This window comes from Phasianus colchicus, chromosome 2, assembly GCF_987193195.1.
Source record: "Phasianus colchicus chromosome 2, bPhaCol1.hap1.1, whole genome shotgun sequence".
Taxonomy (NCBI): domain Eukaryota; kingdom Metazoa; phylum Chordata; class Aves; order Galliformes; family Phasianidae; genus Phasianus; species Phasianus colchicus.
Genome location: NC_143437.1, coordinates 89,630,991 through 89,646,415, shown reverse-complemented (window position 1 = coordinate 89,646,415; position 15,425 = coordinate 89,630,991). Strand labels below are relative to the sequence as shown.

Here is a 15,425-nt window from a genome sequence, read left to right as displayed (position 1 = left end):
AAAGGTTAAGATTTGACTTAAAGAATCCATTACAAGAAAGACACTGAGGTCATGGAGCACAGCCAGAGAAGGGCAACAAACATGGCTCAGGAGCACAAGTGTCATGGAGAATGATTGAGCATACTGGGATTGTTTAGTCTAGAAAAGAAAAAGCTCAGGACAGACTTTATTGCTCTCTACTACTACCTCAAAGGAGGCTTTGGCAAGATTGGGGTCAGTGTCTTCTCTCATGTAACTGAGATAGGAATAGAGGGAATGGGCTTAAGTTGCACCAGGGGAGGTTCAGGTTGGATATTAGGAAGAATTTCTTCTCTGAAAGAGTGGTCAGGTATTGGAACAGGTTGACCAGAGAACTGGTGGAGTTAGCATCACTGGAGGTATTTAAGGAAGGAGTAAAGGTAGTACATAGGCACATGGTTTAGTTGGCAGTATTGGTGGTAGGTGGATGGTTGAACTACATGATCTTAGAGGTCTTTTCCAGCCTTAATTCTACATTTGCAACACTGACTAAGATGGAGGCTCAAACTTCCAGAGTCAGGCCAGAGAAGAAGACAATCTTTTTCCTGCAACACAATAATACCAGGTGCTAGACCGCAGAGCGCACTGCCAGTCTTAGCTGGGCTTTCCTACCACACTCATTGTATACTCTGGTTTTGGCTCCTTCTAACTTCCATCTGTTTGGACCAATGAAATATGACTGTGTGCAACATTTTCCTAGCAACGACAACAACATAACAGCTGTGAAACACTGGGTAACCGTCGCTGCTGCAGATTTTTACAAGCACAGTGCGCAGGCTCTTGTTCATTACTGGTGAAAATGCACAGCAAATGGTGCTGACTATGTTGAAAATTAGTGTTTTGTAGGTGAGAATTTGCTTCATCAAATACTGTTTTCAGATCTTCCACGAAAATAAAATGGGATTTTATAGTTTTTTAAAATTGCCTTTATTGTGTCCTCATTCATCTTGCTAAATCCTCAGGAACTTTTCTTCCTCAAAATGAATCCAAATATCCACTGGTTTATTTGAAATCACTAAAACTCACTTCCTCTACATCCTGAACTGAACTCAGTAGAAGCATGGCAGGAAGAAGATCTCAATGAGTTTTTTCTGCTTCATTATTTTAGAATGAATGCCATTATTGTAGTGAAAAGAATGAAACCCTTTTAAAAAAACTTGTAATCACTGAATCAGTTGAGTATCAGGCTGACTTAGAAAGAAACCCTCTGCTTTTCCATCAGTCCTACTGACAACATATCCTTCAGTAGACTGGAAAATATTTTGAGTAACATGCATTTTCATATGTTCTAGTTTTGACTTATATGTACAGCTTGGATTCTCCTGACAAGAACAATATCTCCTTTTGGTGTCTATACTTGCCTCTTAAAAAAAAGGAAGAAAAAAATCATCGCTTTTTACACTCCACAGTGTTTTGTTTCCCTGCATTGCAAATACGCAAGCAACATCATTATTTTTCCTTAAATCTGGAAGAGATAAATTCTTCATTTCTGAGAAATAAAAACTAAATTCCATCAAAATGATCTATTTAAACACCAATGTATGTAGACAAATACACTTTAAAATAGATGATGTCTTTTAAATTGTTGTTAAAAAAATTAGTTTATCATACATGAAAAACATTTGCTGTTGCATAATTAGTAATAATAAGTAACAAGTAAGGTATAGAAGCAAAACAAAATGTATTGTTTCAGATAATATTCAGAATTGGAGGTCTAAAAAACATGGGAAAATAGCAAATTATCAAATTACATTAACTTTTTATTTATCATATCTTATATTTCTGGAATTATATTATATCACATAATTACCTTTGTGTTAATTTTGCATACTTTATATATTCAATTGTCCTCATAAAGAATGAGATACATTGATTGAAATGAAAGTATTATCAGAGGCTGAATGGAGAAAAGAAAGAAGGGGAATAGCCTTGCTCTATCAGCTCAGAAAGCAATGCCTTTAAGTAGACTCCAGCCACTTAAGATACTGTTAACTCACATTCATTCATCAGAAGTTGATGTCAAAATACAGTTATGTATGTTTGTTGAGGTTCTTTGACATTAGATGGCCTCAGACATCTTAAAATATACTTTGTGCTTTAAGTTTCTTTGGGGCTTTCCCTTTTTAATATTACGTTTAATATTTAATGCATATTAAGTGTTGAGCTCTTCTGTGAAGTTTGGATGTTTGCATGGTTTCACCTAAATAAATTTACATCCCTTTCTCTTCCAAGTTACAGGCTACAGCCTAGAGAAGAAAAGAAGTTAACTGTCTTTCCTATCATCTTCCATCTTATCAATGCTGTTAGACCTGCCAGACTGCGTGTGCAGTTGCTGCTTAATGATTTCATGACACAGGCTTGGACCATACCTATATGAGATTCTTCTCAGTCCAAACTGTGTCATAATCACATACAATCTGCACAAGATTCAGAGATATTCATGGAATGAATCACATTGAAAGAGGCCTCTGGTGAACATCCAGTCTAAAGACATACACTCCAGGCAACTTTAGTTAGGACAGTATGCCCAGGGCCTTGTTCACCTCAGCTCTAAATGCCCCCCTGGATGGAAATTCTACAAATTGTCTGGGTAATTTCCTTCAGTGTTTGACCACCATAATAGTAAACATATATACATATGTATATATATATATATAAATTAAAAGTTCCTTTATCTAGAAGTTCCAACTTGTCTCTGCTCCTGTCTCTGTGTGCCTCTTAGAAGAATCCAGCTTTCTCTTCCTTAATGCCCTCATGAAAAGTAGCTTGAGGACAGCAGTGAGTTTTTTCAGATTCTGTGAGAGTGAGCAAAACCAGCTCTGTAAGCCACCTGTTCTATCATGTGCTCAGGTTTCCTCACCCTCCTGACCTGCTGAAATCATTCCTGTGTCTATAGTTAACAGAGTGAGATTTAACCTCCAGTGCAAATTAATTTTGCATTAAACATTTAGGCTAGGGGGTTACATCTTTATCTTTGCTTTTTTCTCTTCACTTGTAACAGTGATCCTATATGCTGATTTCTATTCTTTCAACTAAGTACTTATTTAGAGGATTTCAGAAGAATTGTAAAATTGTAAATTGAATTGTAATTGAAAATGTAGACTTTATGTATCAAGGAGAGCACTGAAACAACAGAGACAAAGTTATATATACCTAGTACAGATACTAAAGCAAAATATTATCCAAAATAACTGTATATATGCAAGTTTTGCTCAGCTGAATATGCACAAACATCACAACACATCTTGAGAGAAGGTTGTATTTTATTATCTCATTTTTACCTAGTCCTCAACCAACTGATGTTTCCCTCATCAATGCATCAAGCATTAGTTAATATGAAGGTAAAACTTAAAAATGGTAAAACAGCGGACATTTGGAGAGGAAATGAATACCGTATCTTTTTAGCATACAGTTTCCTTTGCAGCAACTGTATATGCCAATCTGAATCATAATATACAGAGCAATTATATAGTAAATATTTTTCTAGACAGCTTATTTTTCTGTAGCATATTTATTGAAAAGCTTATTTCAGTCCATTATTTGTTAAAAATCATTTAGCCATGGTCAAGTTGGTAGTGAAATTATGACTGCATATAGCTGATTCTCTCAGTATACTAGTTGTTCATGACCTCTCAATTTCATTTGAGGGTAAACAGAGAAAAATCTAGGAAAGGTTAGTCAGAAAAATATTTTAAAATTATTTTTCAACTTTACATTATGCTATTTCTTTGAAGAGCAGTATGTCTGATTGACTCTGTTTTCTGCAGTTACAAAGACCTTTGCAAAATTCTTTCTAATTCCTGTAAAGTTTTCCTTTCCACTCCTTCTGAGTGATTTATAAATCTGTGCAAGAGGTGGAGGTTCAATTGCCTTGCTTGAGGGTTAAAATCTTTTTGTCTTTTCCCCCACAGAAAATGAAAGAGAAACGTTCCTCTTCCCCCTACAGTCCACTCAACTTCAACCTTCTGTTTTTAGATAAATGTTACAGAAAAAAAAAAAAAAAAAAAAAAAAAAAAAAAAAAGTATTGGACACAACATTCGCCATGTTTCTCAAGACTTTCAACATCTTTAAATAGTGGGAAAACAAACAATTCTCTCACCACACTCTTTTATGCTGTGAAGAGAGCTCTGTCTTTTCAGATATAGAAAAGAATATCAGGATCCAAAATTTATTATTTTAAAAGAAACAACAGGAAAAAAAAAGTGAAAATAATCATGACTTGCAATGGACTGGAATTATTCTGACAAAGGCTCAATACATTAAAAGATTGGGAAAATATGCATATCTCTGGTTGCATAATCTGTAGCTATGAATACCTTCCTCTAGGTCATATATAAAACAAAACGTGCCTACCTGAAGTCAGAGCCCACTCTTTTCCCATTTTCAGGAATTCCAGGATCAGGACATGTATCAGATGCAACTGCATCCCCACCCTGTGTCACTGAAAAGTGAAGAAAAAATATTATTCATGTAGATTAAAAGATGACTCTTCACTTTTCCCGTATTTTAACTTCTATGGCCACATGCATATTCGTATTTTCTTTCCTGGAACAATATCAATTTTGACTGAACAATGTCCCATAGAATTGATTTATTGGGTGTACTGCTTATTTTATTTGATTATGATGAAAAACAAACAAACAGACACCACCAACAAACATGTTTTATTTCTGAGGAATAATAAATGATTGATTTTCTGTAGTCAGTCATGTTTTTATGGATACCCTAACATCCATTGCATTTCTCAGAGAGGAAAAACATTTGTGAAGTCATTTTCTGAAATACTTGCAACATACCACTGTGTGATCGCAGTCCAAAAAAATTAAGCAAGTTTAGAAATATACAAAAGCTAAGGTCCAAACAAATATTTTGAAGATGATATAATGTAATGTAACACAACACTGAATACACAGAATACATAGAAAACCTGAACACACTTATGTGTTCATATGTGTTCATGCACACATATATATGCGTATATGTGTTTATACATTGCTACACACTCTTATCTTTCTGTTTCCCCCACAGAAGAAAAGCGCTAGTAGAAATCTGAGGACTACATTTCCATCTTAAAAGATTTTTGAGAAAGTTTAAGGACAGGGCAAAATGTTCTTCATAAATAAAATAAAAAACAAACAAACAAACAAGCAAACAAAAAACAGTTGGAATATTTTAGTTTCATAAAATAAACTGTATAAACTTGAATGGATTACAGATGAAAGCTGATGAGAGATTAGACATAAAATGTGTCTGGTTCTCTTATACAGTGACATACTTTCAAATTGAATAGAATGGCAGAAAGAATAGTCACAAGCATGATAAGTACTATTAAATGGTAATAAAATCTTCAGCAGCATCAGGGACCATTAACTTATATGAAATCCAAAGTTTCCCAAGAGATTAAAATTAAAAATATATATATATATATATATATGTATTGCAGTACTACAAAAATATAACTACAGCCAAAGCTGTCATAATTACCAAAATGCTTGACGACCTTCTATTTAAAGAAAATGCACACAGTTAATGTTTTAACATTTATGGGTTTTTTTTTTGTTTTTTTTTTTTGGTTTTTTTTTTGGTTTTTTTTTGCACATAAAATGTTTTAAAAGCTGAGAAAAGGAGTCATCTATGTGTCCACATTTTTTAACAACAGTAATTGTATATAGTCCCAGAAATCTTTCTTTATGTTAGGTGATAAAAGATTATGATAATTGGAAAATGAATTTTCAGATAAAATTAGAAATTTATCTTACATGAAAAAAAAAGTTTTCTGATAAGTAATAAGTTTTAAAAATGCATGAAAAAAAATACAGTTCAGCTGAAAACAAAACAAAACAAAACCTCTTTAAATTTGCCATCCTGAAAGCACCAAAACTGAGAGCCTAATCTTGGTAGTTTCCCTAATATAAGTTGGATTAATAGACTTTTTTGTGTGTATGTTAATAGGGTTGTCAAAACTAATTTCTACTAGCTAGTAAACATGCATTTTAATCTGAGAATTTTGTAGTTTATCAAGAAGTGTCAGCATTGAAATGCTGTTACAGTCAAAAAACAATCTTGCTAAATAAGCAGCCTACTCGAACAATTACATACTTTAAAATAAATAAACTTCACAGTAGCAATTCTTCAATTTTCCAGGAAAATAAAGAAACAGCAACAAAAACCAAGAACTTACAACTTTTTGGCACAGAAATGTAGTTGTGTTAGTGAAAGTGCAGTTCAACTTTGAGTATGAAATCGCCAAAAAGTGAAAATAAGCCATTTGATAGTTACTGAACATACAAACATCACTAAACTTAAGCCTTATAATAACAGCGGTAATACAAGGTAGAGAACACTGCATTTTCTATAATGTTTTAAATACTAAAGCATTGTTGTGCAATGCAGATATATGTATATGCAAATTGCATAAATATTTTGCTTCGGACACCAGGAAACATCGACTGAAACCTTATTCATAGCACAGAGTTGCTGATTCCCCCAGATGGAAATTCATCGTTGCAAAATTTTTCTCTCAGCTACTATTTTCCCCTGTCAATACATTCACACATCACTATCACACTAGCATTTGAACAGAGAAATACTTCTTGAAACAGATCAGGTGTCATATGTCTGGAACTCAGCACATCTTTCAAGATATATGAAGTCCTCACTAAACATGGCCTAAGTTTTACCTTCTGCTTTCCACAATGAACTGTCAAGTGTTTTTTAACAGATGGTGGTTGTATGACATGCTGTCATAACAAAATAAATCAAATTCCCTGTAAAACAAGCCTGTTTTTGTCTTTCCATGTGGCAAAACAAACAAACAAACAAATAAATAAATAAAAAATAAATAAAAATCACAAAATAATGAAATAATTAACTAATTTCAGAGTGTCAACTGGTGTTCAGAAACACCAGGATCTTTAGTACAAATATGAGGTTATTTGTTATTATACTTAAAACCCTTATCTGTCAGTATTTTTATATATATATATATTTATCATTCAAACATAAAACAAATGAAAGATGCTGAAGCAAATCCCAGTCAATGTCAGAGATCTTTTTCTTCCTGTTTTCTAGTCCTGTCCGATTTCCCCTTTTCCACAGTTTCTGTCCTTTATCCACTGCTACTGAGATGTAGAATAAAGTACCATCTCTCATTTGATTATCTCCGTTCCAGAATATATTTCATCATTCAGTCTTTCTCAGAAATCCTCTCTAAAAAATCTTCAAATTCATTCCATCACATGCCCAATCTTTTGTAGAATCACAGAATCATTAAGGTTGGAAAAGCTCTCCAAGATCATCTAGTCTAACCGTCAACCTATCAGCACTATGCTCACTAAACCATGTCCCTCAGTGCAACATCTGCCCTTTTCCTGAAAACCTCCAGGCTCCACCACTTCCCTGGACAGCCTGTTTCACTGCCTGAGTTTCAGAGAATGCATTTTTCCTAATATCACAACTTGAGGCCACTCCCTCTAGTCCTATTGCTAGTTATACTACAGAAGAGATTGACCCCCATCTCACCACAACCTCCTTTTGGGTTGTAGTAGAGAGTGATAAGATTTCCCCTGAGCCTATTCTTCTCCAGTCTAAACAATTCCAGTTCCCTCAGTCGCTTTCCATAACACTTTTCTCCAGACCCCTCATCAGGCTCGTTGCCCTTCTCTGGACACAAACCAGGGCCTCAGTGCCTTTCTTGTAGCGAGGAGCCCAACACTGAATGCAGTACTTGAGCCTCACCAGTACCTAGTACAGAGAACAATCACCTCCCTATTTCTGCTGACTACACCGTTTCATTTAAAGAAAAATGCTTCTTTCTGCTGTTGTTTGTACTCTCTCAGAAGTATACTGTTGGATTTACACAGGGTTTTATAATGGTTCATATTTTTTGCATCTTTCTTCTGATTTCACAGAATCACAGGCTGAGGTTGGAAAGAACCTCTGGATAAACCTGGTCCAATCCCTGCTCAAGCAGGTACCCAGGTAAAGCAAGTACCCAGGACTACATCCAGGTTGCTTTTGAAGATCTCCAAGGAAAGGACTCTACAACTCTGGGCAACCTGCGTAAGTGGTTTGTCACCCACACAGCACAGAAATGCAGCCAGTAAGGATGTGTCTTGAGACAAAACCTCTTGTTTTCTAGTTTGTGCCCATTGCCTCTTGTCCTGGCACTCGACAAAAGACCATGACTAATTCTTTTTATTTTTTTCTTTCTGTGAAATCATAAGAAAGGTATGACACAGAAATTTAGGGCACTGAATAGTTCTTAACCACACACCAAAGTGTATTTTCTAACTCTCAATACCAGTCACAATACAGTCTTCATATACTTTTGGTATAACCTTTCTGTTGTAAAAACTAAGTTCAGGTGTGTATAATAATGTCAAATATGAAAATATGATATTGCTTTACATGGATAATTCTTCACACTATTCTGCATAGTTATTCACAGAATCATCAGCAACAGAATATGGTGCATGTTCCATGAGACTAATGTCAGAAAAAGTAATTGAAGTGACAAATTTTAGATATTACATGTTTTGGCAGTCTTTTTGGTCATTTACACATTCTTCTAAAGATATCAGCAACCCATAGAAATATTTTGGGTTTAAACAAACATAAAACAGATACAAACTCAGGTATACACATTCCTTCAACCATTTTGAATACTTTTCAAATTAAACCAAAAATTACCAGAATCACCTACAAGATGGCCTTGTCAAATAGTGCCTGGAGGTTAGAGAAAATATCCCAAAATGCACTGTGGAAAGATATAATAAGAAATGGCAGTTTTTCTAGCACAGACTGACAAGACGGTAAAGTGAACAAGACTTTACAAAGAATGGGTACTTTATCTTTCTATTATGATGCAAATAAAAGCTGACATGTAAATAGCAGCCTCTTGCCAGCCAAGAAATCACCCATAAGTGCAATGACTCTGGGTCAATGAAACAGGATAAGAACTGCACTAATTGAGACACATCTTTATTATTCATAAGCTCTGCAGATTTACATTTATTTACATTTTAATTTTTGAAGAGCGTGATTAATATCTTATAAAAAAAAAAAAAAGTTAAATTAAACAATTCTAGATGTGATTTTGGTCACTAAAAAATTATTCAAGAGTGAACACAAAGCATTTCAATTATTCTTTATCAAATGCCCTTGAAATTATTTGTGCATAACATTGAAAAATGTGGTTGCTGGAAAAGACAAATGTATATATTTAATATATGTACTTATGTCCTGGCATAACAATACATGGAGAAAAGATACATATGATTATAATTGTATAAAATGGCTGAATACACTGGATGTTTTATTATTATCTAGACATTTAGAATTAATAGATGAATACAAAGAACTAAGGGTACAAAAATTCATTTTTCAAGTACAGTCACAGAGAGAATTAATTGAATGAAAGTTTCCACAATAAGTTAAGCTATGCATGTTTGAAATTTTCAATTATCCCTCTCTTGAGGACAATTTCAAGCTTTGAATTTTATTACTTATGCAGATCGAAACGAATGATTATTTTTTTTCCAAATAAATTTACTAGGAGACTTCCAATGTGTTGCATTTATAAGCAGCACATAAGCATTAGCTATTTCAGTATAGTGTCTTAATGCAAATAATAGAGCTACAAGTAAAAGTCATGAGTAAATGTACTTATAGACAATGTTTTTACATGCACCAAAATAATCTCTATTTCATTTTATTTATTCTTTTATTAAAAGAAGAGACACAGTCATATAAGGGGAAACAGTTTTATATGAAAAAATCATAAAAATTCATTTTACTAATTTTGGTCAACGTAATTTTGACTACTTCACAAAGTTTCTGTTTTGTCTCTAGAACACTTCAGCGAATGAGGATACAAAATTGATTTAACTTTTTTTTTTTTCCTGTTATGTCTTTTGCAGAAAAGATACATGAAAATTACTAAGTATGTAGCCTAATTTATATGGTTATATCATAGACTCATAGAATTATAGAATGGCCTGGGTTGAAAAGGACCACAATAATCATCTAGTTTCAACTCCCCCCGCTATGTGCAGAGTCACCAACCACTACACCAGGCTGCCCAGAGCCACATCCAGCCTGGCCTTAACTGTCTCCAGGGATGGCGAATCCACAACCTCTTTGGAATACCTGTTCCAGTGTGTCACCACCCTCTGTGTGAAAAACTTCCTCCTAATTTCTAACCTAAACCTCACCTTAGTTTAACACCATTCCCCATAAAGGAAATCAGACCATAAAAGAGATCAGAGCTTTGCTTATTAATAGATACTTCCTTATAATTCAGTAAAATCATATATGTTGTAGAAAGTACAGATTTGAGTAAAAATAATACCTGAAACCAAAATACCATGACAGAAAAAAAAAATAATAATAAATAAATAAATAAATAAAAAATAAATTGTACAAAGAAATATAAAGGGAGCTACATAATTTTATTTATTTGGTACAAATTCATCCAATCTTCTAGAAGAGAGGATAATTCTTGTTAGCAGTAACTGATGGTGCAACATACTTAAAGCCAATTCTCATAAGCTTTAAGTAAAGCTTTTAGGAGAAACAGAATAATATCAATCTGTCTGAGACAGAAACGCTTGCATGAAACTAATTCTAATGAAAAACTTGCAGATTAATGAAACCCAGAAAGACAGAAGAGAAGGAAAAGGCAAGCAAGGAAGAATAGGCAATGAAAGTTTTGTAGTTCAACAGGTAAACTACTTTCAAGAAGCCACTTCAAACTCTTTTTGTAATTTACATATGAATTGATTACAATGTTCTGAGCAACCTGATCTAGCTGTACACATCCCCGTTCACTGAGTGGAGCTGGACTGGCTGACCTTCACAGGTCCTTTCCAACTCCACACAATTCTGTGATATTTTTATTCTATGATTTACAATACTTGTGAATAGAAAACATACAATACTTGTGAACATTATGTTGACACTAGCTGTCAGCTTCATAAGGTCAATCTGGGCTGTTATACCAAGACAAAAAAGCTACCCAAAAGTGAATCTGGGCCCAGAACACACATTCAGATGCAGCTATTTCTTCAAAATGATTAAAAAGTCTTCAGAAGTATTGTTTTATTCATTATTCAATCCATAGACATATACAATTTTCATTTTAAAATGCACTTCTCCATTGTTTTCACCTGTGTGTTTTAGATTGAAGAATTTGTCAGGAAAGTTTAACGAGTCCTCTTGTTTAAAAAGTCAGATCAGACATATGCATTTATGCAGTAGAAAATAGAAAAAGAAAATCATTTTCATACAGTAAAGATAATTCTTCTAGCTGTTTTGAATAAGCTCTAGCACCTCAGATACGCATATCATCATTCCACTAGACTGCTGCTGTCAACACATGCTTAAAATAAAGAATCTAGATAATTTACATATATTCATGCACTCTGTTCTCCAGCTGCTACCTGTAATCATATATAGGCTGTAACTAAAACAGCTGGTAAGTCCTACTTACCCATTATTCCTGAGTGAACATAAGGTCTGAGAATAAATTGCCCTTACATAAATCCAATAGTGGTTTTGTCCATAAATATGCAAATTAAAAGCTTACTTTGTTTTGTTCTGTTTTGATATCCTAAGGGAATTTGACTAATTCTCCCTTGAATGAATCCTACTCTCTTTTCTAAAGCTGAAGTCAGGATTTATTCCAGTTTAATGAAGCAACTTAAGGTTGGCCAGGTGCACAGCTCTCAGTCTGTGCGCTTATTAGTACAGCTTTTCTTGAAATCATGCCTTCTCATTCATTAAAAAAAAAAAAAAAAAAAAAAAAAAAAAAAAGCTTTACTTTATTTTTATCCCTGGATCAATGAGAGAATCTAAACAAATGTATTTTCACATAGCTGAGAAATTCCACATTTAGGAGTTGTGGAGGGAAAAAAATCTAATTTACCTTTTTAGCATATTTAAATATCTGTATTTTAGCCGAATTAAAATATTATTTGAAGTGATGAAGTGATTTTAGTTTTAGCAATAATCTGTAAGTAAACTATATTTTACCTATGAAATAGAACATACAGAGAACTGGAATTATATTTTATTTTCCACACTGTCACGGCAAAATTGCTATAAGTCACAGATAATAGCAGGACAAGGGGAAATGGTTTTAAGTTGAAGGAGGGAAGATTTAGTTTGGAAATCAGGGGGAAGTTCTTTACTATGAGAGTGGTGAGGTACTGGAACAGGCTGCCCAAAGAGGTTCTGGATGTCTCATCCCTGGAGGTGTTCAAGGCCAGGTTGGATGGGGCCCTAGGCAGCCTAGTCTAGTATTAAATGTCGAGTTTGGTGGCCTTGTCTGTAGTAGGAGAGTTGGAGCTTTGTGATCCATGAAGTCTCTTCCAACCCAAACCATTCTATGATTCTATGAAAAGTAATAGTTCAGAACCAAGTGTGTCTACCATATCTACCTTGGGAGTTGAGGCAGGGGGGGATGGTATACATCTTTCACAGTATGCAAGCAGTTACTGAGATATTGTTTGGCACATTTATTCTGAAACACAGAATCCTTTGTTAGTTGCATACTCCAGATTTTCAAGCATTGAATTCATCAGAGCCAAGGAACAAACAACCAAGCTCACTAAAACCAGGCCAACTAGGTGCATGGTGTGCATCCAGCTTTCTTCAACTGATGGGCCACATGCAGTAAGCTATTACTGTCAACAAGTACTGTTAACTCAAGTGCAATAAATCTCTGTTGGCTCTAAACTGACATTCTCAGATAAGGGAAATTAATTCTCTAGTATTTCACTGTACTTATATCACATCTAATGTACAAATTAACATTTTGTTTGCTTTCTGTTAAGGAATTCACATCAACCTGCAGTAAGAGTAACAAGACTGCAAAATCTATCACTTATTTAGGCTTGCTAACTGAAGTATTCCATGCTTGAGAGCATCCAAACACATTTTTATCTTTTAGTTTATAATTTATGGAATATACCAATTTCAAAATATTGTCCCTTCATTAATCCTGATGGTTAAGTAATGATCTAAGTCACATCTTTATGTTGCTCAAAGTCAAGACAATAAGCCCAGCAGAACCGTTTCCCAGATCTCTGCATTACAACTACAGTGTTGAATTTATGGCTTAATTGGAGTAAAACTATTCCAGTCTTACCTATAGTCATCAAGCCTAACAAGGTCATACAATGTTCAAGACTTTCATATAAAGATATTACAAATTCTTTTGTGATTAACTCCACACCATACTTCAGAATAAATTATTTTTATGCCTTGCTGCAGGTGATGAAATTCTTGCACCATTTTCAAAATGTGTATTTGGTTGAAAAATACTTCTCTCCTGTCAATGAGAAAATACTTCATTTTATCAGAGTTATATAGCACTCAAAACACAAGAAAATGGAAAACTGTGACCTCAGTGAAGTCACTAGATAAAATGTCAGTAATAATGAGAAGGCAGGATTTTATCTGATAGGGAAAGTATACAAACATTTTTATTTAAAAAATAAACATACTAACATTTAGTATGATGCTAACATTTGTGTTAGCATAAAAAGAGAAGCATAAACTCAACATGAAAATGAAATTACCATTATACCCTTTTCCAAACCACTCATCCTGCTGTAAAGCTTAAAACACATATCTAAAATTAGAGTTGCTTTTCCAGTGCCACTTTATTCAGAAATGTAAAGAATTTGGTAATTTACTTTGAAACAACAAAGCTGATGGAGAGTCAGTAGTAAAGAGCAATTTTTTGGGATATCCAGAAGCATTCTTTTCAAAAGAAATAAACACAGCCTGCTGTTCTGACTTCAGTGTCTTAGAACTTGGGAAAATTCCATTTTTCACCAGTGTCAGGTTATAAAGTCACTTCATAAAGCTATTTACTTGTAAATATACTGCCACGTTATAACATACTTTATTGATTCACATGACAGTCTTTCTCTTTTTCTTAAAAAATAGTTATGCAGCATCTTACTGAATGCTGTCATTTAATCAGTAATCCTGAGAGTAACTATAAATTATAATTTATATATTATTTATAATCAGGCTTAAGGTGATGGTGTTTAAGAAATTCCTATTTTTTGTTTGACTAGTATGCAATACAGCTGTATATTTAATAACGCTTACATAATATACATACAAATATTTATAGACATTGATCAGATCCCCCGAGTCTTTTCTCAAGGCTGAACAGACCCAAGTCACTCAGCCTTTCCTCAGAAGAGAGGTGCTCCAGGCCCCTTCTCATCTTTGCTGCACTCCACAGGACGCTCTCCAGGAGATCCCTGTCGCTCTCATACTGGGGAGTCCAGAAGGAGGCCTAACTAGGGCACAGTAGGGGAGAGAGGATCACCTCCCCTGACCTACTGGCCATGATCTTTTTAATTTGCCTCAGGATCCCATTGGCCTTTTTGGCCACCAGAGCACACTACAGGTTCATGGCTAACCTGTTGTCCACCAGGATACCCAGGACCCTCTCCGCAGAGCTCCTCTCCAGCAGGTCTGGTCCCAACCTGTACTGGCACATATTCTTTCCCAGCTGCAAGACTCTGCACTTGTTCTTGTTAAACCTCACCTGGTTCCTCTCCGCCCAACTTTCCAGTCTGTCCAGGTCTCGCTGAATTGCAGCACACTGTTCTGGTGTGTCAGCCATTCCTCCAGCTTTGTCTTATCAGCATACTTTCTGAGGGTGGACGCTGTCCCCTCATCAAGCTCATCAATGAAAACACTGAGCAAGACCAGACCTAGCACTGACCCCTAAGGAACACAGCTGAATACAGGCCTCCAACTGGATTCTGCACCGCTGATCACAACCCTCTGAGCTCTGCCAGTCAGCCTGTTCTCAACCCACCTCACCATCCACTAATCTTCTCCACACTTCCTCAGCTTTATTATAGGGATGCTATGAGAGTGATAAAATGCCTTGCTGAAATCAAGGTAGACTACATTCACTCACCCAGCCAGTATTGACATCACAGAAGGCTACATGGTGGGTTGAGTATGACCACTCCATGCTGACTACTCCCAATAACCTTCTTATCTTCCAAAATGCTCAGGTCATAAGCCTATTGGTACAGTAATGTGGTTAGTCCTCTCCCTTTCTCTCTTCCTCAATTTAAAACAGTATATCTGTGTCAGAGGGGAAAAAAACGTCCATAACAATGAGTATGTGTAGTAGGTGTGTAGTATGACATAGATAATCAAACAGTGAAAGAGAGAAATTCCAAATACTGTAAGCACTTGCTTTCAGACATAATGTTAAGAATTCATAGGTAGAAGCTTTTCTTTTCAGATCTCTCTGAGATAAAACATGTTCTGTTAACAAGAAATAAAAGATCAGAGAAATTCTGCTAATTGGTACATGGCAGTTTTAGTATATATGATCACAATGAAATGTTTGTAATGTGTG

The 15,425-nt window shown here is 34.9% G+C and overlaps 1 protein-coding gene across 1 annotated transcript in view; it reads right to left on the bottom strand.

The window, feature by feature from the left end:
• Positions 1-15,425, bottom strand: part of CSMD1 (CUB and Sushi multiple domains 1) — a 1,018,930-nt gene that overhangs the window by 303,935 nt on the left and 699,570 nt on the right. The window contains exon 8 of the mRNA XM_031611018.2: positions 4,373-4,460. Within this exon, the coding sequence (XP_031466878.1) occupies positions 4,373-4,460 (88 nt within the window). The remainder of the gene's footprint in view (positions 1-4,372; positions 4,461-15,425) is intronic.